General features: G+C 41.4%; 1 protein-coding gene across 2 annotated transcripts in view; it reads right to left on the bottom strand.

The window, feature by feature from the left end:
- bmp2k (BMP2 inducible kinase) overlaps nucleotides 1-27079 on the bottom strand; it is a 67376-nt gene that overhangs the window by 35977 nt on the left and 4320 nt on the right. For both annotated transcript variants that reach the window (XM_049579975.1, XM_049579976.1), the window contains exons 2-4: nucleotides 2970-3088; nucleotides 1036-1141; nucleotides 100-242 (exon numbers count right to left, since the gene is read on the bottom strand). In XM_049579975.1, the coding sequence (XP_049435932.1) occupies nucleotides 100-242; nucleotides 1036-1141; nucleotides 2970-3088 (368 nt within the window). The remainder of the gene's footprint in view (nucleotides 1-99; nucleotides 243-1035; nucleotides 1142-2969; nucleotides 3089-27079) is intronic.

Raw genomic sequence — 27079 nt, forward strand, 5'->3', positions numbered from 1 at the left:
GTTGCATATAACCAGTAGAATACTGTGTTCTAATAAGGGAACAGAGAAAGGAAGACAAGAAGAGTGGGGATGGGGAGCAGGGAGTAACTCTCTTCTCACCTTGAGGTCTCTGTGGATGACGGGCGTCTTGCATTGATGCAGGCGGGCCACGGCCTCGCAGGTGTCACAGAAGATGTGGAGGACCTCTGCCTCACTGAAGCCCACATTCAGCCGTTGGTTCATCTGCTTCACCACCTGACCCGCTGCAAGAGAGAGGTGGACGGAGAGCTTTAGGACTCATCAGCTCAGGCTGGGTAACCATAGTCCCAGCCAGCACTTTGGTGTTCTTGCAAACTAAATCTTCCAGCTGAGATAGTTTGCAGTTGTCCTGATTAAACATACTTGTAACAACCTTCAAGCTGAACTTGACTTAATTAAAACTCAATATTTATGACATGGCATATTGTATCGAAGCATCATAGATCTTTTGGTATTATCAGTACAAGTCAGCTGAGGTCATACTTTTTTGTGACCATAATAAGCCGTCAATAAATTAATAAAAATTGGGAAAACATGTTTCGAGGACAATAAGACGGCCATGAGCAAAACAAATGCTTCAAACTGTTGTTAAGTAAACTAAATATGTCACCATGTACAAGATGTATCTATCTGAATATTCTCATTAATCAGAGTCATGTTTGCATGTAAACTCATCCAATGAGGGCAAAACCGCTCAAAATAGCCTCCCAAAAAGCCAAGCTGAGCCAGATAGCTGCCACGATCAATAGATGGGCCACACAAAGGACAGAGGCAGCAACAAAGCAACAAGCCTCTTTAACTACTAGGGCTGTCCCAAATACCAGATTTTGGGCATCGAAGCCCCAGTGAGAAATAGTCACGATTAATCAAAGCTTAGACAGGGGAGGCAATTCAGGTATGGGGACGGCAGCTTACTTAGCTTACTAGCTTACTTACCCTGACGCAATTAATATAAGAAGTCAGACATTATAAACATAAACTATAATGAAGCTGAATTAAATAAGTATAAAACAGTACCTTTACAGTATTCCATGAGGATCAGGACCTCCCAGACGCTGTCCGACACAGCGTTGATTGTGGAGTCCAGGTATCCGACAATGTTCTTGTGGCCTGACAGCTCTTTCTACATACAGGAGGAAAACATGAAACTGATCAGGACACAAACACATAGAAGCATTCAAGAAGGAGAGACTGTGCAACTCCAGGATTTAATTGTTACAAAGCCTCAAAAAAGAAAACAGACAAAAACACAAGGTAGCTATTGAGGTGATTGTGTGGATTGTGTACACAGTGTTTTGTCCTTTCTTAGTAAGCGCTCATGAGTATTCACGTTTGGACTTGTGTCGTTTTGCTGCTATATTTGTTTAGCTGAGGGAGGCTGCTACTCAATGCTCAAATCAACATAAAGAAAAAGTGCAGCCTGGAAGAATGCTCTGCTGTTTCTTCATGTCTTTTTAAATAATATAAATTAAAGAGGTCAGACAAGTCAATCACGTTAGATATGGTACAGATTGTAATGTCTAATGTTACAAACATTCAAACTCAATTAGTTTAAGGAAGACAAAAAGATACACCATCTAAACATCTAACTTTAAAGCACATAAACTTTGCCTCATAATCAAGTTGAGACAATTGTGTTTACCTCCTGGTTTTGCCACGTAGAGCAGTGTTAATCTATGGAAACCACATCCACATTTACAAACAAACAGCTGGTGATTGCTTCATCAAAAAACACATCCCAAAAGTTAAACATCCAGTTCATTTGAGTCCAATCTCATCTTTGCCATCGAGCTACTGTGTGTGGTAAGAAAGCTTTTTGTATTTATTTGTGTCCCAACACCATGCTGAGCTCTTAACTCCACTAATCGCTCTTAACTTGATTCATTCGCTGGATTAAAGCATCGCAGCGTTTTTGCTTGTTGTTGTTAAACACCAGCATGAAAAGAGACTTGCAGTGTGTTGTAGAAACCGACACACCTTAGGCCAACGTCCCAACAGGCCAGAACTGTGTCAGTGTTTAAGGTCAGCTGTGTGGGTGAGTATTTCACAGCTGATATGAGGCAAATGAACAGACACACAAAGCTGGCCAAACAGCTCAGAGTGAGCTGTCCGCTGACACACTGAGGTCAAACGTTCAAGACGAGACATCTGCTGTTGTCCAAGACGTACGCGTCTGCTTGGTTACAGAATAAATGAGAATATCCAACTTTGAATGACATGAAACACCTTGAATTATCTGCTGTAATCATGGAGGTGCCCACTCTGTGTAATAGATCAAACGTATTAGTCAATGGACCAGGTGCATTAATACAATGTCACCCAGGACACAGCCAAAAGGCTTTTGCTCTTGCCAAACTGGAAATGTTGGCAAACAGGACAGGTCAGGAAGATGGAATGAAGCCATTTATATGCACCTTGCTTTACGAGGGCATGCAACTTTATGAGGGCATGTGTCCCATTTCAAACAGGAATTATGTCCTTAAATTAAATACCCGATAACTGAGAATGCCCTCATGAAATTTTCAAATAATGAGCACAGTGTCTTCAAGTACAAATGAAGCCCTCAGAGCACAAGAAGTGACAGAAATCATTTTTCCAGCCCATGGAGGGCAGGAAGGAAGTGTAATACCAAGAATTAGTAGAACATGGGGATAAACAGTGTGATCAGGAATATTATGAGCTGATTCTTTTATTTTCATCTTCAACAGACTGTGTTTAATTCACACCGCAAATTTCCTTTTCAAAAAGATTTCCAATCAAACATTACCACAACTAGCTGCACAATTAGGCAAAGGTTATATCTTAATTTCCTGCGCTATGATTAATATTTGTGTGCACTGAGCAAATTTAAAATCAAGCTCTATTATAAAAGCAAGACGGAAGAAGACTAAGGTTGGGCTGAGAGATAACATCTGTAACTACACAACCAAACATCGTGATGCTGCTCTCACCATGATAGTGATCTCTCTCTTGTACACATTCAGGTCTGGGACGTTGTTGACGTACATCCTTTTGAGAGCACAGCGGACACCACTGTGTGTACGAGCCAGAAACACCACCGAGAAGCCCCCTGGAAAAATACAAGATGACGCGTTAGCATTACATCAGCATACTAAGGTATATTTCACACTTGAAAATTAATTCACAGGGTGGTGGTTATCACGAATACCACATAGAAAACTGCTAACTGGCCATAAATAATAAATTAGGCAATGCTCACACGAGACTTGAATATCAGACTATGGCTTATGTTCCTGCATGACAGCAGCAATTGCAAAGACATTTTACGGTTAACCATGTCACAAATACACTTTGCACACACATGGTAAATCACATTTTTCACCCAAAACATCTTATTTCTCACACACATTGCCATTTTTGTTGAGACTGTGACTGCTGTGAGGTGTGAATGTGAGTACAAAACAGGGCAGTGCTGAAAAAAAGACCAAATATACTCAACATCAGGGTAGAAACATCAGTCAGATAAAATGTAATCTAGGATTTATAGACAGCCGCCAAGAGCTGATATTTTTACAGCAGCTAACTGGTCTCATTTCAAGTAGGCTAAGCTCCTTTAGCTTGCATTGGACTGACTCCAATTGAGTGTAATCCTGGAGTAAATTAAGCTATTTGCTTTATAAAACCTAGCAAGGTTTAACAGGAATGAGATGTGAAGCGAATTTTCAGTGGGAAGCTTGGTTTCTGGTGTAGGAGTGAACTGTGTTGACAGGGACGAGGTGTTTAGCTAGAGTGCCAGTAGCTGTTGTCACTGTCCTGTGTGCCTCTCTGGGTGAATGGACTCTAGCACTGTGATGGGACAGTCCCCGGTCTCATTAGAGGGGATCACTGAGTCACTGAGTGTTGAGCATCAAAGTCCACCGACTGAGGAGAAGAAAGAAAGGATCGACAATGGTGCGCTTGTTGCCTAACAAGTTACCTTAGGTCAGCTGAAAAACAGCGTAGCTTTGGATCGAGAATGAGCAGAAGTGGAGGGGAGCTGAAGTGACCAGTGGACACAAAGGCCTTCATTGAAAAGTCCATCAACACAATGTTAAAACAGATCTCAGAAGCTGTGCTGGTGTGAGGACAGTGCAACATAAAGAGTACAAATAATTCACGCAGGTTAAACCTGTGTGTCCCCGTGAGGACGGTAAACAGAGGATGGCAGAGTCGACAGTCAGCCAAAACAAAGTCAGGCAAAACAAACATAAACAAACTGAAGTGTAGTGTTTGCTGGTATGTAGTGACAACAGTGAGAGTTACTGTAGCAGACATTATCAGCTTAGAGGGGGTGACTGATGCCACTCTGCTGCACAGGGGAATCAACAGCTATCTAATGAGACAGAGGACAACCTGCTATAGCAGAGCTGCAGCTGGAAATAAAGCAAGACCGCATTCAATGGAGCAAATGAGAAACTGCCATGAAACACCAACAAAGTGACAGTATATTTTGGTTTTGGTCTATTCTGTGTCATCTAGTTTTCACCCTCATTTCAGGAACATATAAGACCGTCGTGATTTTTGATGCCACTGATCCAGAGATTAACATATAAATTGCTGACAGTCACAAGGTCAGGGTTGGCTGCATACAGACAAACAATAAAAAAAATAGACAATAAAAACATAAACTGCTGATGAGACAACAAGCAGCTTCTAAAACGTTATGCTGATGCTGCTGAAACAGGTAACAATAGCAGAATGTGATCAAAAACCCATTGCAAGGGGAACAATACAGAAACAGAAATGTGTCAGAGAATTTCAGCACAACAACTTGAAATATCACTGATGCTGGGCAAAAAAAAAACTGAAATAGAATAATAACAATGAAAAGATGAAATTTGCTGCATGTATAAATGGAGCTACCAAGTATCAGACCTGCTGCCACCTCCGAAAAAAAGACAGAACAGAAACAGAAATTCTGCCAAGACAAAGTACAAGAGCCAGAGCTGTTTACGCCTCCTGAATGCTGTTTATCGATTTGCCTTGGTCTGCCCTGTGTGCTAAGGTTAGCTTGATGGTCACTCCAAACCGCTGGGCCAAGCTTAAATTGATTTCCTGTAACAAAGCAGTTGAGTGCAGAGCCATCCAGAGACTTGTGGGGAGTGGGAGTGAACTTTAGGCAGAAAAATGAATCATATGACATCGTCTTATGAAAGAGCTACTTTTAAAAGAGCAGGCAATCATTTATGAAAACTGTCTTTAAGATGAAATTCGGTCGTTATTTAGTGGTGGGAGAAATATCTAGATCCTTTACTGCAGCAAGAGTACCACTACCACTCTGCAAATACACTTCACTAGAAGCAAAAGTTCTGCATTCAAGACCTTACTTCAGTAAAAGTATTTAACTACCATCAGCAAAAATCACTTAAAAAGGTCAAGCGTGTAGGATTTACTGACATACAGCCGTGAGGTTGCAGAAGTGAAACATCTCTGGTATGCCAAGCATGTAGGAGAACTGCGTTTTCCGATGCAAAAAGGCGAATAATCCTATCGAGAGCCATTAGCCCTTTAGATAGGAATTGTGCAAATTTGCAAGAAAGCCCAATCAGTCTTCTTTCAGCATTGGCAGTATAAAAACAAAAGCGGTGAGTGCAGCGAAATGCCGCCAGCCTTCTTTTGTTTATACAGAATGTGCCTTTTTCGGGGCAGTGGGGGGCGTGAGCAAGTAACAAAACGTGTAGCTCAGCGTGTGACGTAAACAGTGACGTGGGAGGGAAGCTGCGGCTGGTCAGTCCTTCGGTGATTCTCTCTTAAGTCAGCCCGTCCTTCACCGTCCCCGTCATCTGACGGTTAATGGCCTCTTCGTTTGCGGGGACAAGGAGGGCGCACAATTCCTTGTCTCCCCAGTTGCTCATCTTTACAGTGTCTGTCAGGTGTGTGTTTCCCTCTTGTTACTAGCTGCTTGCTAATTCCTGCTATCAGCTGTTTCCTGTTTATCCATCGCCAGTGGGTCGCACGTGCAGCGTCATCAAAAGCTCCTCCCACAAGTCATCAACAGCCCCTCCTGCTGCGGAAGGGCGCCTCGTTCTGTTTAAACCAAAAAGGTTCCTCCAATATGTCTACCCTACGCGGCGGAAAATTGGGCACCTCGGATCAACTTGCCAATCCGGCTCTGTGTGTCTAAACGCTCACAGCTTGCCAGCAAAATGGCCCAACATTCCCTGAAAATCCGGCAGTGTAAAAGGGGCTTATGTTTGAATTGTCTGTTCTGAGCTACTGTAGAACTCTGTGGTAGAAGACCCACTCTCTGTGTAAACAGCTCATATTAAGGTAACAAAAACACTGTGATTCTTATTTTCAGGTGATTATAACCTAATGAAAACACAGTTTTGAATATTATATTCCTTTTCTGCCAGTATACCCTCTAAATCCTACACACTTAACCTTTAAAGTATGTAATTAAAAGCACTCATTGCGCAGTAAAATGTTCTATATCTGATGTTTTTGGATTAATATTACTGCTACATTAATGTGTGTGTGACATTCTGCTGTAGATGTTTAAGATGTTGTGCTCATTTTAACTCCTTTATATAATGTTGGGTAGTTTAATCTACAGCAACGCATCATGTTCTATTAGATCATCATATATTTGTTGCATGGCTGTCCTGTGAGAACCACAGATCTTTAAAAAGTCAACTTTTCATGGTGTCAGAAAAACAGCCCTGTTTCCAGCTTTGTGACGATGCATTTTCCAGCTGATTCAAGAAAGTTTTTAAAGAGTTCATTCAGCTGAAGAAGTAGAAGTTTATCAACACAAAGGAACACTTCATCTTTCAGTTTATCACAGTCAACAAACAGTCAAAAATTAAAATATTTACCTCTGAGATGGAGTTAAGTAGACGTATTAAGGAACATAAAATTGAAACACTCATGTAAAGTTAGTCAATTTTTTACATAAGTAAATTATTTGGGTGAATGTAGTTAGTTACATCCCATCACTGGTCATGTTACGTGATGCAGAGTGTGCTTTATGAACCTGCCATATAAGTAAAAGCTACCTGTGAGTCATATTGTGCAAATCTTAAGCATTATATACTGCTTTGACACAATGTAGGATGCAGATGTAGTAAAGATCAAACTTGAGGCCAGGAAGGAAGCAAGAAGATGTGGGGGTTGCTTGAGCTGGGTGACAGACTTTACAAGGCAAAATCCATTTGCTCGGGCAAAGGGCCAAAAGGCTGAAAGGAGCAGGCTGTTTAAGCATGCATGGACAAGATGCAAAAAGAAAAGCTAACCTTAGCACAAAAACAGAGCAACTGAAGAGCTACACTTAACATCCTAAAAACCAAATTCACTCCCTCTGTGTTGCCTCACAGCAGACTACATGATATTTCATGCTGAGACTGTTGGCATGTTGACTGGGAGTGAAGTGAAGTGATGTCAGATGAGGTGTACTGATTACAAGATTATTCCAGAGATGCACGGCTGGAGCGAATAATCTGCTCATCTCTTAGGTGCTCCAACAACAAGCATCTTGTTGTTGTGCACAATATATTACAAAACCCAACCCAGTGTCTGGGACACCTCGTGACAAAGTCAGGATTTGTTTTGGACCTGCAAAAGTCATGTAGTATCCATCAGAGTCAGGTTGGGGTTTGGACAAATATATCGGTTACTGGCTGGGTCAATTTTTCTCATTTTATTTTGCTAATTTAATGGCTTGTCTTCAAAAAACGAGTAAGACACAGCACAGGAAAAATCAATGTGAAGTAGAGCCATCATATTTTCACTTCTAACTCTGTGAATTATTGGTTTATTTTGATCAAACCAGATCAAGAAATTGGTAGAGCAATGGAAAGACTAACCAAGACAGTTTTGATGAGTTTTATCTTGTTCCTGTTGAGTTTCAGTCTGGGGGGTTTAACAATGAGTGCACAAGGCAATTAAGCTAGTCTTAGTTCGAAAAGGAGAAAAATTTGAATTCAGAAGGTGTGCAGTTTTTTGTTTGATAAGGAATTGGTGTAAAAATATGGCATGAGCAAATCAAACTCACTACTGAGTGCCAGCTGTTGCACGTTTGCTCTTTTTTTCTGGTCACCGAGAGTTAAAAAAAAACATTAACTTTGAGCTGCAGCCGCTCATCATTGTCACTTCAGGGTCGGGACAAATACCACAAAGACCAACCATCACATCACCAAACAACAACAACGGACAAGAAACTAATACTAGACCCACACAGACCAAGGTCAAGGGCCAGTAGGTACTCTACCTTCTGCTGACATTTTAACTTTCGCGGATCCTCTGTCTCATAGCAACCAGACGCAACCAAAATATTGTGCGCTCTATTGCCCTTATGTATTCTGCATTTAACAATAAACAAGTATTTAATCTGTTTCATAACTGTGTCATCTTTGTCTTTTAAAAATCAACAATATTCCCAACAGTAGCCTAACAAGGTTTATTTACAAATCACTAAAATCAGGATAAATTAAGTCATTTGCAAAAAAAACAAAAAAAAATGGCAGTAATAGCACATATCATGGTGCACCATCCTTAATAACTGCAGGGGAAATTCCATCACCACGACAGCCTGAGTCTAACCCCACATTCGACTTAACAGAATCACAGCACATCCTTGCACTGAATTCTTGACAATCCTTTCCATTATTCCCCTCTCCAGCTGTTACCTGACCATCATTAGAAACTAACTATTTGCCCGATCATGGCAGCCGGCACTGTGTCTCCGGAGGGGAGGTGGCTTTTGGAAAGTTAAGAAAAGATAGAGGCCCAGGCCATCCTATCAAATGCTCCATGTCAGCCTGCAGGCCTGTTCTGGGACTGACTGAAGCCATATGCTCCAGGATCAGATTCTCACTAAATCACCACCCTGGGGCTTTTGTTGCCTACCATAACTATGCCAGCCACGGAAGTGGTACACTATTGAGTGTATTATTCTCCTGAGTGGCTCTGGATGGAATGATTTATTTTAGAGGGGCTTTGTGCCCAGCATACCAACTTCCTGGACAAATAAGGGACCCCTAAACAACACAAAAGGCCCCTCACTGTACAGGAGACTGGCTTCAACCAATGACAACACAAAGCTGTCTGTCACTAACCCACACTGACTACACTGAACTCTGACATGCTATGTCAACAATGAACTTGAGTGAAGGGTGAACATACCTCCATGAGAACAGACTCAGACAAACAATGACTGGGATTCTCATGTAACAACAGAACTGTTTCTCTAATGATGACAGCGAAACAGAAATAACAACAAAAAGCCCGACATCAATGACTTATGAAAAATTCATAAACACTCCACAAGGAAAAGGCAGGCATTTCATCTCATTGATCTGTCGGATTTCTTAAACAGTCATCTTGCTACATATGTTTTCTTAAAACTAAATCTTAATTCCATTCAAAAGCCACTGTTGTCGATAAGGGACAAGTGCTTCTCAACCTGTTTGGCTTACAAACCTCAGAAAAATATGACTCCTACTTTCAGCCAGATGGTGAATTGTTTTAACAGATGACAAATTTAATTGTATTTGCTCTTTGGAGACTTTTTTCAATTCATTTAATTGGCAAGATCCAAAAGTTTAGGCTGTGATATCCAGTTCCATTTCCAGTGTGAGTCTAATCAGCAAAAAAACTTGGATTCGTTAAGATCAGAGTCTGACATATCTCTCCAAAAAATCTTTTCTAAACCTTATTGGCAAAAAATGAATATGAAAAAAAGTCATTTAGCTAGGCAAACGTAATATATTTAGTAAACTGAAAATATTAGAAATTAGTTGAATGTCAATCCATTGTGACGCCCACCACATCTTAAATATCAATTTAAGCAAGGGTTATGCTTCTGTGCACCTACGACGCAGAGGGCTTTGCGGAGGTGTTGTATCCCTCTGCGACCAACGCAGAGACGCTGAGTGCACCTCCAAAAAATTGTAACCGCGCGTCGAGGCAACACAGACCCAACACAGACCGCAAGAGCTATGACTGGTCCTTCAAACTACTCATTTTCTGGCATTTCACGAGGGTTCGCTTCCTGCTGCAGTACCACAACAACCGCCTCAAGCCATTCAATGGGCGTACAGACCATCAGCGCAGTCACCTCTCTCTCTTAGTCGTCGTCGTAACATTTGTAATGAGAGCATTTGTTGTTCAATGACGATCATTTCGACAGAGTGTCTTTCTCTCTCAGTCGCCATCTTCACTGTTACTAGAGCAAAGTCGGAAGATAAACAAACAATGAACGAGCAATAACCATAGACGTCACAGAGTCTTGGTAGCAGGGTTGGGAATCTCTCTGTGATAGACGATTCGATACATATCTAGATACACGGGTTAGGATACGATTCAAAAACAATATATTTTTAATACAGAACGATTCGATATGATTTGATACAGTGTAGGACCGATACGGTTTGATACAATTCGATTTGATACGATTCGATACGATTCTATGGTTAACATTTGTTGATGTAGACATTAATCATACATTATAAAATAAAGAAGCCAATTCTATAAAAGTGACATTCTTACAGTATTTTCAAATTTGTAAAAGGCCACATCCCCAAGCATTGTTGCTGTATGGCACTGGCAAAAATAAAATAAAAAGACAAACAACAACAAAATCACATGTCAAATGTATTTATTTTTAGACATGGACCAAAAAAAGTCTTGCTGAATGAACATCATTTTGTTGGATGGGATCAATATAAAAATGAGAAGAAGTTTTAAACTTTAAGTGAAGTGAACTTTAAGTAAAATTTAAGTGTTTTAAACCTACTTGTTGTGTTGTTTTTATTGTACTGTCTGTGTTTTTGTATGTATCTTATATGGACTTGAGTCTGGAATAAAGTTTATCATAACGCTGTACAATATAAATATAAAGCAGAATAAAATAATAACATGCAATGTAAGGGCAGAATCTGACATCTCCTGTTATTAGTTGATATCATGGACTGTGATGACTAGCAGCTTATCACTGACAGCATGTCAGACTATTTCTCTGTGTTTGCTACACTCTGTGTTTGTCATTTATAAACAGATAAATCACTTTTCTATAATACATCACTGATATTTCAATGGAATAAATTACTTACTGACTTATTCATACTTCAAAAACAGCATCAATAAGTGATTAACATAGGGAGGGATCAAAATAAAATAATTAAATAAATTCAAAATCAACCAGCCACCCTCCTCCCCTGACAAGTAAAGAACAGTCCCTAAAGTGCGGTGAGGTTTGTGGAAATGTGAACGGCTCGTTTCTCCTCTGACACGCCACATAACTGTGTGCTGCTACGGCTCGGCTGTTCAGGTATTTCTGGGCAGTCATGACACCGACGAAGACTTCTTGGACCGGGCTTCTTGGTTGCCGGTAAGCCATTATCTTGCGCCGTGGAGCACTACGGCCGCCATATTTGACAGGAATACATATTTTTGTCTGTGTCTGTGACCCCCTGTTCAACCCACAACCGACAGGATTCGCCTTTAGTTTCTGTTGCGGCTTGGCTGCTCCCTGGTTTATCCAACCAGCATTAGCTTCTGTTCCTCAGCTCCACTGGTCAAGCTGGCGCTGATGTTTACATCCATTATCGTTGTCAGTAATGCCTGCTACGGAGCATGCCACTGGCTCTCGCGTTGTTTTCAAGATGCAAACTGTTAAAGCCAGTCAACCAATTGCGAGTCTCGCGATACCTGACTCCATGACTCTACAATCGATTCATCTAAGGATTCTTGGCTGATTTGTATCGACTGAGGAGGCTGCTACCGACGCAATCGTATCTCTCGCTTGTCAAACCGGATATCTGGTCGTATCGGTTAATCGTTCCCAACCCTACTAGGTAGGTGTAAAAAGAACACCGCACCCCCAAGCGCTTTGGTGCAGAATTGCATAGCGATATAGACCAAAAGCACACAAAACTATGATAGGCACACAGCAACTGCGGGGCAACTGCGGGGCAACTGCATGGACGTTGCGTCAAGTGTACACAGAAGCATAAAGAAACACCTATTTGTGACTTGTTGGTCAAACAGACAGATTTGAGAGGATTTCATCAGCAGATTTAGACTCTATAAAAGTATTTTGAAACTCGACCCAGATACCTTTTCTATACATAAAGCAAGCAAGCAAACTCTGGTGGATGGAGCGCAAAACACTTTCAAGATATACTAAGAGCGACAGCAACATCCAGGGAGCCTATCAAGTCCTGACCTAGCCAAAGCTACGGCTTGCTAATGCTGTGAAAAAAGGTTGGAGGTGCACAAAGCTTCACCAAAACAGAGCCAGGGCAAGCTGTTTTTTGGGCTAGCGACACACTGGGAAGCCTGTTTGCTGATCCACGGAGCAGGTTAGGACATCTTCAAAGGGAAACACTGAAACAATACAATGTTCGTTCACTTGCTCACATCACGCCGGTTAGGAAAAGTTGTGAGAGTTAAGAGGCTGTAGCTCAATTTAGAAGGTAATCTCTTCATATTTTTTCCATATTTCATGAATCATCTTTTGTCATGTCTTCATATCTCTCAAGACTCACTAAGGCACAATGATTTTAAAGTGACATGTAGGTTTTGTTAAAAGATGTCTGTGCAAATCGGATGATGATTTGCTCCAAGTTTAAGTTACAGACTGATAATACAACACAGCGAGCTTCTCGTGCACAGAAGTGTAACCGAATCCTTTCAGTGTATTAAAGCAGTGCTGATGGGCATGTCTAACTCTGGTACTCAGAGCCCATTAGTCACATCTCACTGTTATTGTACCTCCCCTCCTGCTCCTCTGTTGGCTGGCTGCACTATGGAGAGGAGATGGAGGCACTTCACCGTGAGGACATGGTCAGTCGTCAGTGACGGTTGAGAGGAAAACCCCCGAATCCATCAGGCCAAGAAGAAAGGAGGGGGGTTGGGGGGCGCACTGACATTACAGCCTGGTACTGAGCGAGGGCTGTAATTACTGGAGAATATTTCCCGGCCCTGAATGCAGCGCTAGGGACCCTGACATCACTGCAAAGCCCGACTATCTAGGACAGTCAGAGGCAGCCCACATGACAGCCTGTGGAAGAGGCTTGAAAGAGGATCTCAACAGCGTCTGCGAAACAGATACTCAGCATGCCTTGTGATATAGGCAAGAAAAAAATACTTCAAAAGTGGCAGAGGAGTGTCTCAACAAGTGAGGATTAGAGGATTTAGTAACACGCAGCGAACTGAGATTATACGTTTATAGTTTCTGCTCAGGCACAGATGTTCTTCCTCTGAAGCATGATGTCATCTGCGATAACAGACCATGCTCTGACCAACAGTCACTCTGTTCGAATCGCACTCTGTTGACTTCACTCGTTTCAACCCACAGCTTTTTTACGTAAGTTAGTGTGGCATCTTAGCTTGTTAAAAAGCTACAAACTAAGGATGTGGTTCAATTCAAAAGGCCTCCTTCAGCTGCAGGGCTGCCTTTAAAAGAGGAGAATGCCATTTCTTTTGGAGCAGGCTTAGGTATTTCCTCCTGGAGGCCCCCATCCCCTGACATGAACCCACAACACTTCCCCTACAAGTCTTCACAGTTGTAAAGCTTAAGGATAAGAGTAACCAGCTTACAACAAATTGTGGTTGCATGGCATTACAAAAAGTGGGAAGGATATCTCATTTCCTCATCTCGTTTGAGCTTACATAAAAGGTTAAAAAAGTAAAACGGGTTATCTGAATACTGGTGTATCTTTTCTCTTACGTAAATGATGAAATTGTTTTACTTGAACTAATGAGAAATCAGGTGAAAGGTAAGAGTTGTGCTTCGAGGAGCTATTCACTGTTTTCAGTGTGTCCTTTCGCCTGCAAATCTCATCTTGGCCTTCTTCCCCCAACTTCCCCTCGAGTGAGTGCTATTTCACAAGAATCAAACTTGGAAAGGGATCTCCTTCTGGGTAAACTCTCTAAAAGGAACAGTTGTCAATTTGTCCAATGAACTTAAATTAATAAGGTTAATACTTTAACAATGTCATTCCTAAATAAGATACCAGTTATTTTGTTAACACTTCACTGGCTATCCAGAGGCTTCAGTGACAATGGAGTAACCTTACTATTGGGAACATTACACATATTCAATATGAAAACCTGGACCTACTTAAAGACGTATTTCACTGCTGGAAAGATGGTCTTTTCATAAAACTGGGCTTTCTATGAAGTAGAAATGCTCAATTTTTTAACAGGGTTTCCACACATTTGTAAGGCATTTTATCAGATTCAAACTCAAATTTCAAATAGAATTTCAGGAACATGGGGTGAAAATGAAGAAGCATACGTGATGGTAAACAAAACGTTGTCATACATCAAAGTATATTAGAGCAACATTATATCGACAGCTACAGAAAACAAATTTGCCATTATTTTATATTACACTGAAGGTTATACACTTCCTCTCAAGAGGCAGAAAACCTAGAACTACCAGAATGCACTGTGCCGCACCACACCAATAACTGCTCTCGCTGCTGGGTGACAAAATGCAAGTTGCCGTACGACAACAATATGGTGACCAGCTGGTACCAAACGATATCTTATTACAGTTCAACAGTAAGCTAAACTATGTTTCTGAAAACATTATAGGTGAGAAATAGGCAACGCAGCCACAGAATATTGGTTCATATTTTATCAGCACTGACAGCACACTGACAAAAAAGTATAGAAGCAGATTGAGAGGGAGAGAAGGGCAGCTCTCTATCTGCCTCTATACTCTTTAGCCCCTTTTACACCGCCAGATTTTCTGCAAATGTTGGGCCGATTTGCCGGCCAGCTGCAAGCATTTATACACACAGAGGCGGAAAGACGATTTGATCCAAGACGCCCAATTTTCCGCCTCAGAGGGTAGTCATAGGCGGCCTTCCGCAACAGGGGGGACTGTTGAAGACTTGTGGGAGGAGCTGTTGATGATGCCGCATGTGCGAGCCACTGGATAAACAGGAAACCGCCGATAGCAGGAATTAGCGAGCAGCTAATAGCAAGAGGGAAACGCAAACCTTTTTTTTTTTTTAAATATTTTTTTGGGCATTTTGCCTTTAATGGACAGGACAGGTAAGCGTGAAAGGGGGAGAGAGAGAAGGGGGGATGACAAGCAGCAAAGGGCCACAGGCTGGATTCGAACCCTGCTCTACCACTAAGCCACCGACGCCCCGGGAAATGCAAACCTGACAGACACTGTAAAGATGAGCAACTGGGGAGACAAGGAATAGCGCGCCCTCCTTGCCCCTTGCCCCGAAAAAGGCGCATTCTATATCAAGAAAAGTAGGTAGGTGGCAATTTTCCGGACTCCTCGATTTTGTTTTTAATACTGCCAATGCTGAAAAAAGACTGATTGGGCTTTCCTGCAAATTTGCACAATTCCTATCTAAAAAGGGCTTTTGTGTCGTGGTTGTGGCATGTATGCAAAAATAAAGAAGTACAATCTGTAGTTTGAGCAACAGCCCAAGAGTCAGCGAAAACCTGCCGATGACACATTTCAAGCAGGGAGATCTGGCTGCTGGCAAGATGGAAACCAGTTTAACATAGTTAATTTACACATACTACCCACGTTGTTATGATACAAAGCTGAAAGCTGAGCGATGAAAATCGGCAAAGTACCCCTTTAAGTTCCTGTTACAATTTGAGAACAGCTAGTTACTGCGACAACTGTATATTCACTGAAGTATTTTCCTCTCCATCTATGGCTCAACATATCCAACCTTCTGATCATTGTTGATCACTCAACACAATGTTGACCTAAGAGTTTAAGCAGTTAGTGTCGAAATCAATCAGTCACTCTGAGAAAAGGAACTTGCCCCACTTGATGCCAATGATACCAGTAATATGTTAAAATGTCCAGACTGAGGGCTCCATCACCTCTTCTTTAATCTAACCTTTGTAACATTCAAAAGAGTGTCATCTGCCAAAATTTGAAGTACAATATGAACTTTTCTAAGTGTTACACCTACTGTATTACAGAATACTAAAGTGCATAATGCATACCATCCTTCCACATTGCTGCCTTTGTCTTGTAGACTAACAGGTGCCATGTTTCCACAATAAATGTAGAAAATGGATTTCCATCAACAGGCTTCAAGGTCTTTTCCAGTTTGCCATGCGGTGCCAGCTGCTCTCGCTAATTACCAATAATGACTTTTTGATCCCCAGCGCTTTAGCAAATCCTTTGAGATTTGGTATTATAAAGGCTAATACGGAAAGGACTTTTGTTCTTTGGCTGGCTAATGTAGTGACAACCAAACATGCTGTTTGGTAACTAGAGTTATAACAAATCTGCAGAGCTGAAAGTTAAAGGCAGCCGAAACCATGTTTCAAAATGTAACAGCAAAACATGTCCTGTCAGTTTCATTCCAGAAATAAACGGCAGACCATCCACCCTGAGTTTTCACACATTCTCCAGGCACTGACAGACATGTCAGTTTGCAAACATCACTTTAGGCCAACAACTATCTGTTAAAAACACTACCTAAACTGTTTCTCCTGAGTCCTCAAAGTTAAACTGTGGCAACATTCAGAAAAGCATCAGTGGCATAGGTTGTCAGCCCTAAAAATAGGAATGCACTTGCTTTTAGCGAGCAGCTGACAGATTCTGCACTCTGTGATCCCTTTCCTGACAGAACACCACACCACCGTGTCATCTTCTCCAGACCCTTCAAGGCAGAAATCCTGCTTTGGTTTTTAGATGAACATCTTTAAAAATTAACAAATTCTGATTATAAATTAATGGCAAGTTAATTATTTCTCAAGTTTTTTGTATTAAACATAAACAAAGATAACACTGCACTCTGCTTAATTTACACACTTCTCCTCCCTTCACCATAGTTAACCTACTAACACTGTTACTTGAGTTTCCTTTTCCAGCCAAGTCAAATATGCATAGCCTTGGCCATAGCAAGGAGATAACCAAGGTTGTTGCAGGTCAGATATTTTTAAACTTTTAGCGGCGAGGGTGGCACCCTGCCAAAATACAGAGCAGATACTGGGATGCTGCAGGCATGCTGGACTAAAAATGAATGAAAGGTGCATTCACAGGGGGAAGACAGCCGAAAACATCAATCTGGCCTCCAACATCTGGAGGTGTGACTTGGTCATAAGCAGCATGAGGGTGCTGATTGCTTTTCAATGTTACCAGTTTTAGAGGACACTCACATTTTACTTTAACTGTACGGGGTCCAGTATGCGTCTACCATCGATTAAGATTTGCTTGTCAGCACAAGATTGATGAAAATGTCGCAAGTTACGTATCACGGCCTTGTGACTGTTTTCAAATCTCTACAGAAACCGATCAAGATAGTTTTGAGGAATTGAGAGGATTCAAAAGGGGAACAGCAAATAGAGAAGGGTTTGTGAAATATCACTATGTTATGAAGTTCTGTGGTGTGGAAATAAATTAAAGTCTGGTAAGGATGTCCCATCAAATTCTGATGAAAGGTTTCAGGTAGGGCTGGGCAACATGAAGAAAAAAAATACCCAAGTATCCTTAGTGCAACAATATTGTAGGTTTGACTATTAGTGCATTCACAAAATGTTTACATGAGATTTTTGATAAAACTGTTGGGTAAAGGATGACAGAACAGAACAGCTAGAACAATCTGGTGAGTTCAGAAAATTACATCACTTTACTGTCATGCTGCCTTTAAAACCAGGAAAAGACAACACTTAAGATATTACGATAACCAAAAATAGAAAAATAAAATCTAACACAGTACCGATACTTTGTCGATATATATTATCCAGCCCTTGTTTTAAGTAGAATCTCTGACTCTCTTCATCACCCTTACAGGTACATCTGCTCTGTATTCAGCACCACGCTGCTCTTCCTCACAATGGAGAGGTCACTTTCAGCTGGCAAGTGCCTTGCACATCTGCTCAGTGCCACTGCAGAGTTTGAGCATGACAGCACTGTATGAACAACCTCTGCCACTCTTTTTCTTTCCTACAATAAAGTACTGTCCAAAATACGTACATCTGTTTGTCCAGAGTAAATGTTGTCTGTGGAGATTTTGACCTCTGGTGACACTATAGAGCAATTTTTCGCACAAGGACACACGTGCGAAGACGACACTCCTGCCAATCCTTTCGTACTATTCCACTGTTCTACAGGTGGCGTTAAAATGCCATGAAATGCCGACAAAGGCAGAAATAGAAAGGCTACAAGCAATTAAACAAGGATGTAAACAAGCTGGATTTAAAACACTTTTTCAAAAATTTGCTTTGCAAATGTTCTACGAGAAAGGAAATGCATTCAAAGCTCTTACACACATACACACACACTGACTGTTAACAACTTTTGTTTACAAGAGAATTCCACTGGGCACCTTTAAGGAAAGGACATTCATTAAAACTTCAGCAGCATTTATGGCAATCTGCTTTCTAGATTGTACAATGTGTTGGGTGATATACTACATCAACTCTGCTCATATAAAAATCTGTCTGAAAGTGGCAAAAGAATAAGTAAACAATCTGACCGGGCATACTTACTTAGCAGTTTCTGATACTTTTTGAAAACCAGCCTTGGGCTGTGTATAGTCTGAGATTTTGGCCTGGTGGTGCAGCTACTAAAGGGGCAACAGAATTTTAGGATTCATCTTCTGTGATGCGGAATTATGCCAGTAAGTATGTATGCAAGTTTCATGGAAATCCAGATATTTGTTTTAAAGAGGCATTGCCTTTCATCAAGTGTTAGTCAAGGGGAATTTGGAGCTAGATGAAAGGTTAACAGCAAAAGGTCAGTCCTCTCTCCAGCCGCAATCTTGCTCTTAACTGTCAAAACCAACTTGCTCTGGGTCAAAAGGTTGGACAGACAAACTGACTGAACAGTCTTGTGTCTTGTAGCTGCCAGGGCAAAAGTCAAACTTAACTGGTGACCAATGATCTCAGAGTCTTAAATAACAAACGCGGGTCAAATCTACAGTTCCTCTCTGATGAATAAAGCACACTGAAATCAAACCACTAGGCATCAGTCGCAGTGAAGGAATAATATTAAAGTACGAAAAGCCAAAAGAAGTTTGAGAATTGCCCTGTCAGTTCTGTTTTAACCGCCACAAATCTAACTCCCTATCTCCCCATAACACACTCTCTGATTTTGGTGTGCTCAGTAACTCCTGCCTGGCGAGTGAGAACGGCAAACACCACTGCAGACACTTTGTTGTATGCATCACAAAACTGTCAACCCGGACTACGTCTCCTCCTCCTTATTCCGCTTTCATTCTTCCACTTAGGGCTATGTGTAAAGCAGGAGTACTTGACTGCAATCAATCTAATTTCTTCCCCCAGACTCAGGTGAATGATGCAAAGCACTTTAAAAGACAGATGCAAGTGTGTGAAGAAGTCTTCCTGGAGAGCAAGTCCATAAAAGGTAATACGAGGAGGTGCAGCGATGACTGTACATGTTTTTTCATCCTGGGCTTAGTGAGCTGGAAGGTTCTGGCAGTCAACTCTCATACATCTTGCCTCAACAGTGTTTACAACTGAACCGACAGACACAAGTGGCTGTGCTTTGGAGGCTTTATGATGAAACTAGGAAAGAGACAGAGATGCTGCTGGACGAAAAGGATACACAAGGGTGACAACATTACAACAACAGGGTCGGTTGTGATCCCAACTCAACACCATCCTGACATATAAAGGAAAACAAGAAAGGAGTTAGGAGAAGTTTGTTCGACTTGCGTTCATTGTGTGCAGGTTTGCGTTCACTGGTTTGGACCAAATACCTGCCGTCTAAATTTAAGAATTTAATGGTCAAAAAGGTCAAAGTACAAGTGCGACTTTGGATATGTAGCAAGGAAAAATGCTGGAAAAAAGCAAAGACACAGACCTTGGGCAACCAACTCCACCGTTCCTATCCTCAGAGAAAAAAGTACATGGAAACTGTTGGGGCATAATTTAGGATAGTGCCAGGCTGTGATGAAAAACAGTTGTAATTTCGTCAATAGAGAGACTGCAATTAAGCTAAATAAATGCCAGGATGGGCGGGTGTCAGCGTAGGTCAAATTTTACCCGACATGGTCAGTTCAGACTAAACAACAGGTCTTTAGTGGCTGCGTAGGTAAGTCATGGAGTATGCCAAGAACTCATAGTTTACATGAACTTTAAGTTAAACAAAGAGGCTATGCAAAATATCATGAAAACTGATCAGACTGCATGGGTCGCTTCGTGTTTCCCCTATGTATTCTATTTGCTAGAGATTGCACAACCTCCCTTCTAAATAAATCAACACTTTCTCATCTGAAAATGCCATTTCTAGTTTGCACTGCTGAGCTAAAATTTAATGAACTTGTTTACAGCTTGTTCAGACATCTAGCAATCGAAAGCGATTTTTTTTCTTCATAACAAACAACATAAGAATAATAAACTGCAGACTGGAGTGGCATGTTGGCACCAGCGTGTTTACAGTTCCCACAGTCATTAAGAGTGAGGCAATCATTCATCACTCCTGTCTCGTCATCCAACTGAGGGGAGCCATGCTGGAGTTCAGTCAGCTCACATAAGCCTATGATCAGTTTCCAACCTGTACTTAGTGTCTCCGGAGAGCTGACCTTGACTAGAACCACAAGTCATGATAGCTTATAAGTCAGTGCAATATATTGACATTTATAATCTCTTGGTTATCAGAATAGTTATTTTTCATGTTGACAACAAAATGACAAATTTGCAAGCTGCTACATGAAAACCTCTGACTGATTTGCAGTAGAAAATAACTTCTTGTCCACAAGAATACCAAAAACACTGGACTGAGAGCAACTGTTCACTCTGTTACACAGACTTACTGTACATTCACACCAAAAGCGACCAGAGCTTCCAAAGTGGCGGAAGTCATTCATTTTCAATGACAGCCTGGCGACTTGGGCAGCCTGGTCGTCAGCCGCGCGTCTTGGGCGACCAAAGCGACCGGAGCGGTCTGGAGGGAAGTGAAAACTCGTTTAACTTTATGGTAATGAGCTCTGACATGGTTCGGCAACAACCAATCAGAATGCTGATGTGCTTCAATGAAGCGGGTCCCAGAGAACAAGTCGTGTAACTTCCTATAGCACACTTGTTCCGACAATGGATATCGACAAGTTTATTAGTTGCGTTGGCGCCCACTCAGTCCTTTATAATGTGTCACTGTTCCGTTACAGAGACCAAAATAAAAAGAATGAGGCTTGGGACCGCGTCACGGAGGTAGTTGGTTGGTTTTAAAGTGTGTAATGTTAGTAATAGAGGAGAGAATTGGAGGCTAATGTTGCGACGTAGCATGCAAGTCTTGCTTGCTTGGTTTGAATGGGATGACATACGTTTTCTGTTTCCATTGACCAAACATAACTTTCTGTAGGCCAACTATGAGCTTTTTGACTGGACAACAGCAAGCAGCAACTACGCTGCTTTCAAGCCAGTAGTCGCTTTGCGGCTCCTTTAAATTGACAAGCATGATCGAACGTTCAATGATTCACATGATGAGCGACTAGAGTGACCAAAGCTGCCACAAATGTTTTTGACAGTCGTGCTTCTTGGGCGTCCAAGACAGACTTTGCCTCTTTGGAAGCTTCTGATGTGAATGTACAATATGAAGACTGCAGTCCTTTTTTCCATAATAGTAATGGACTGACAATGCCAGGGTTTGTATAAAACAATGCATATGATTCTGCAGTAAACACATCAATATTCTCAACAATCCTCTGAAACAAGTACACCAAAGATGAGGAGTTGGGAAAACCTTGAGCTCCTCACAAACAATCATCTCCAAGCACATTCATAAAAGTTGTCCTCACTCAAGGTCAGCACAACCAATGTCTTTCATAAACAACACAAGAGGTAATATGGTGTCCCGGTGCACTGCTGTATTTAGTTTGAATTATGCTGCATTGTCTATTTAAAGCCACTAAATTGAATCCTAATGATGCATGTGTCTCAGAATAATCCACAATTTGTCAATACATTGATCAAAGAAAACCGCAGCCGCTGAAGTGAAATGTTGTAGTGGACTTCCAAATCAATGTCCTTCTGTTTTGGCAGTGTCCATGTGACCAGAGTTCACTCCCACATTTGGCTCAACGCCCTCCTCAGATCGGGTGATGATGAATTGGGAGAAAATAATTCATTTGCAGTTTTACAAAGAGGGGAGGGATGGCAACGCAGAGAGGCAGATACAGAAGGCCTCAATGAGCAAGCACAAAGGCAGCAATACCCATCACGGGACCAAGTGCTGCGTCGTACCAGCATTCTTTCTAGGGTGCTAGAATAAGACAACAAAGGGGCACAATGCGCCTATTCATCACCAGTACAGTATGCTAATAATGTAGATGGGATGCATTCTCACCCCCCTCCCCTGGTAGAGAGGGGGGATCAAATAGGTCATTCAAAAAAATAAAACACTATCAAAAGGAACGCTCTGACCTGAACAGCAATGACAGATGGCAGTGACTAGGACAGCAATTACACCTGCAGTTTACCATTATATGATGTTTTTTGTGTATGTAACTGTTGCTGTTGGCAAATTAAAAGCAAGGCTGGGTGATAATCAAATAGTCATTCATTGTTTAATTTATCAACTTTCACTGAAATTGTATCATGATGATATTGTGTTAGTTTCACAACACTCAGTTGTCCAAGCAAAGGACCATCCACACTAGGAACGAAAACAATGACTATAAATATCACATTTTGAAAATAATCCTAATTTAAGTGGATGGCGGAGGCTACACCACAACCTCAGCAACAGTGGCGAACAACATTGTTGGAAACACTTTCTGATGGATTTCATGAATATCAGAAATACTGACAGCCAATCAAACATTATCCAAATTTAAAGGGCATCATGTTCAACATGGCAGATGGCATTGCAGAGAGACCCATCATTGTATTTTTAAAAAAAACTGCACCTGTTTGATAAAACAGTCTTTATAAGATGTGATCTGGTATCCTTCTGTTTTCTTTATTTCTCTGTGCAATGTACAGCAGTAAGAGGTCATCAATATCCATTTTCCTAACCTGCTGACACAGCTGGCGTGTGCTTGATGCCACTGTTTACAGAACGTTATTGTTCATCACTCCTGATGCTCACATCAATATCATTTTAGTTATCATTCTTGGTGTACAGCCATGCTCCTAGCTCCATAAGGCTGTGCTTGCTTTCAGCTAAAAGCTAGGTGAGCATGCTAACATGCTCAAAATGGCAATACTAACATGCTGATGCTAAGCAAGTATAATGTTGAGTATTTTATTTTGCTATGTTAGCATGCTAACCGTTGCTACTTAGCACAAAACACAAATTGTAGCTGATGTGAATCTCATTAGTTTGCAGGTATATTGTCATAGATTAAAAGTAACGGACAAATTAAAATTGGACGAAAAGTCACAGGATCAACAAAGTTATTTGAGGGGCAGCAAAGTTCATTGCAATCCAGCCAATAGTTGTTGAGATATTTAACTCAAAACCACAAATGTGGACCCGTTTGTGGCACTAGGGGAAAATACCACCGTGTTAGGCTGTGGTCAAACACATTTGACAGCAGCCATCAAAATTGTCAACCAGAAAAGCTTACCTAGCTCAATGCAAGAAGTATACTTGCTGCAGACAATGCATGCCCATACGCATCATGGCTGCCATGCGTATTTTGCGGTTGTTTGGCACGTAGGCCGCTCACTTTGACGCGAGGTAACGTGATGCGTGCGCAAGATGCAATATTGACATGAACACTAGAGGCGCTTGTGCGAAGTAGACCTCTAGAGACTGTGAACGTGAGGTTGAGCCACACATACCATCTCCGATGGCGGCGGAGACGACGCCTTTTCCTCTGCCGAGATCTTAAAGTACATACAATTATAATCTCCTCTTCACCGAGAGTACCCATGTTTGTGTGTAGCCTACTACATCCGGAAATACAGTGTCACCGCCTTCTTTGCTTTTCGCGACCTCTGTGTCTGAGTGCTGTGGTCTGCCCCTAGCGGAGACCACCAGTATCAGGCGTTCTGGCTGCATCGACAAACGACCGTGCTACAGCAAGTGTGCACACAGGCGCGGCACACTATGTACGTGTACATTTGGCCACGCAGCCAGTATACTTGTGCCCTAACTATGACACAATGTTGGGTCAATGTTGGGTCATGCAGGAAGGGATTGTGTTGGTCATTTAAATACGAGCAAGGTGACACACACGTGGCCATGGAGGAAAGGGGTGGGCAGATTGACACCAGAAGATCTATACTATAGATGCGTTCCCATTTTGAAGATATGGATCAATACCTAAAAAGGATTACCTTCTCTCTTCTACGTCGTACCAATTGGTATTTCAAAAGTAAAACTGTCTGTGCTCTGTGTGTTGTCTGTACTCAAACAACATATGTGTCGCACATGCACAGCACACCACGGCGTGCACCCTGACTAGTTTAATCTTACAATTAATAGCAGTGATGTTTTAATGAACAAGGGAAAAAAACACAAGAGGAGAAGGGAGGAGAAAGGAAAGGCCTTAGCATCCAGACCTCTGACACAAAGACAGAATTTACTGGAAGAGTCGAGACACAGGTGAGGAATATCCAGGTATACAGTAGTGAAATTAGTATTTTAGTCAAATCAGATCTTCAGCATTGGTTAATGTGACATTTTCAAAATGTAATTGGTCATCATTAGCTGTTGGTCAGGATTAGCAGACTGATTATTCACCTCATACCCTATAAGAAAGTACATGAGCCACTTTTAATAAAAAAAAGAATTGTATCAGTACCAATATCAGCAATTCTGGCCCTGTATTACTTGGTATCTGATTGAAACCAAATTTTGTGGCATCACCCGCCCCTAATGGAAGATAAAATGATTACTTCTGTTATAACTCTCCAGGTAACTTTCCATTATTTTAATACAACACTGTCTTCAGTCTGAAGCAGAGCACAGTTAGACTGTGCCCTCCGCCATCATCCCAAAAACACCAAATGAGGGAATATGGTGTTCCATCGCTCCATCTCAGAAAAACATTATTATTAATACCATGATACTGAATCCAGCCATATCACTCAGCCCTAAGCTGACAGACTTTTCATTTTATCTAAACTGAGAGACCCAAAAAGGCAGCAGATATCTACAGTATATTTACTTAACATCTGGCTTTCTCTTTCATTTATTTTAATCTGGAACAAAGCAAACACCGCTAAAGAAACTCACAACAAAGAGCTTATCAAGTGGACTTGTTTCAAGTGTAACCGCACTTTCATTGATACATTTGTTGTGTAAATTTCTAACAGCAGCGGGCAAAAAACTGTGTGGTCAACGCATAGCGGCTGTCCAGATCACAAGCAGGAAAGGACCAGGTGAAAACGCATCATGTTCGCTGTGAACACAGCAGCTGTTTGCATGGAAACAGTGTTTGCGTTTCTCCTGTTTACATGATCAGTGGCTTGTCGTGGTCAGGGAGTCCCCGTGACCAAGGCTGAGAGTGTTACGCTGCCTTCATCTCTTCAGCTTGGGCTTACAGAGTGCCATGACATACTCTGGTGTAAACGCTTCAAGATTCTGCTGACAGCAAGCAACGGGGAAATTTGTGTGAAGTCAGCATGTTCAGAGAAAATGTTTTTTGTGTCACTTAAAAAGCTCAGACAATACTCAAGAGAACCAGTCAGCTGAGAGTCAAGCTTTCTATATGAAGACGGTTAAAATGTTGCATGAAAAGACGCAGGGTGCTACGATGAAGCACAAAGTCAGCTTAGAAGATGGAGGTGACCCTAATTAGACGAGGCAGTGATGAATTATAACCTCACTGTTAAGATGCATGTAAAACTGCAAACATAGGAAGTGAAACCCCTGAGCCAAGGTCTTCCTGTTAATTAGAACGAGGCAGTGACATTTGACCAAGAACTTACCAACTGATGCAAACACGAACTGTTTGCCCTGTACAGTGAGAGAGGTAGGTACAGTACAGCAGTCATGTAACGTAGTGGTGGTCTGGTGAGTAAACAGCAGTGACATAACGGCGATTATGCAAGTTAAACTGACAACAAGACATGTTCCAGAGGCAGTTATCTGTTAAATGCTTCGTTGTTGCTCAGCAAATAGCTTAATTAAATATTCTGACTGCAACACAATCAGTTTAGGAACAGTCTGTCTGCCATCTTAAATAGTGGCTTTTGACAGAAAATAAATATTTAAAGATAGGCATATCTATTACTATATATTTCTATGCATTAAAATCTTTAAAATTCTTCCAAACAGCAGCAGATACTCTGTGTCTACTACGATTTTCCCCAAACTTTGTCGGGCTTTTTGTGCAACTACCAAACTTCCCAAACCCATAATTTATCAAATTAATCCCTCCTCATTTCCTAAACTTCCAGGCCCTAAGGAGGGACCCCAAATGATTAGAGTTAGTGGAGAAAAGGGTGACGGGATGCTCACAGATGCATCCTGTTCCTACATGTCATTTCTGTGTTCCTCTTGGAGACGGCAGCAGATAGAGCTCAAGAGAAACCGCAGAGGCAAAAGGGGAGTGGAGGGAAATGACTATGTTCCTACTCAATGTAAGAACTGTCTAGCTCTGCAGATATGTCACTGGAAAAAAATATCTAACAACATGACAGCAAGAGAAGTTTAAAGCCTGACAAGTTTAATTTGAACATATCTGGAGGAGGTGGTGTTTGGAGCAAAGATACCCAATCATCAGCAGTTTCTCTTCTCCAGCAAACTATAGCTGTGTGTTTGGCTTTAGGAGAATCTCGTGCTTTTCATTAAACTGGCACAGCTGCTGGATAATAGCTGAATAAGGAAGAGGAAGATGAGCCTTTCAGAAACCACATGATCTACTCAGTGCCTGGACATCAGTCACATAAGTTACCCTGTGCCCGCAACAGGTTTATTCAAGTTATTTATTTACATACGCACAACAATCACAGAGAAGCAGTGTGTTGACGATGAAAATCTTAGATCTCAGGCTCCTTCCAACAATGCTTGTTAAATATAAAAAGAAAGAAAAATCATGCAAGTCAAAAATGAGAATTTGAGTCATTAAATGTTGCAAAAGTTACAATATTAAGATAAAATCTAACATATTAGGTATTATTAGGACAGTGCTTGCAACGTTAATAAATGTTAGTATTGTTAGCAAAAAGGCCATTTGTTGGACATACTTTGTGCAAGAAC

The sequence above is a fragment of the Epinephelus fuscoguttatus genome, linkage group LG6 (genome assembly GCF_011397635.1).
Source record: "Epinephelus fuscoguttatus linkage group LG6, E.fuscoguttatus.final_Chr_v1".
NCBI classification, from domain to species: domain Eukaryota; kingdom Metazoa; phylum Chordata; class Actinopteri; order Perciformes; family Serranidae; genus Epinephelus; species Epinephelus fuscoguttatus.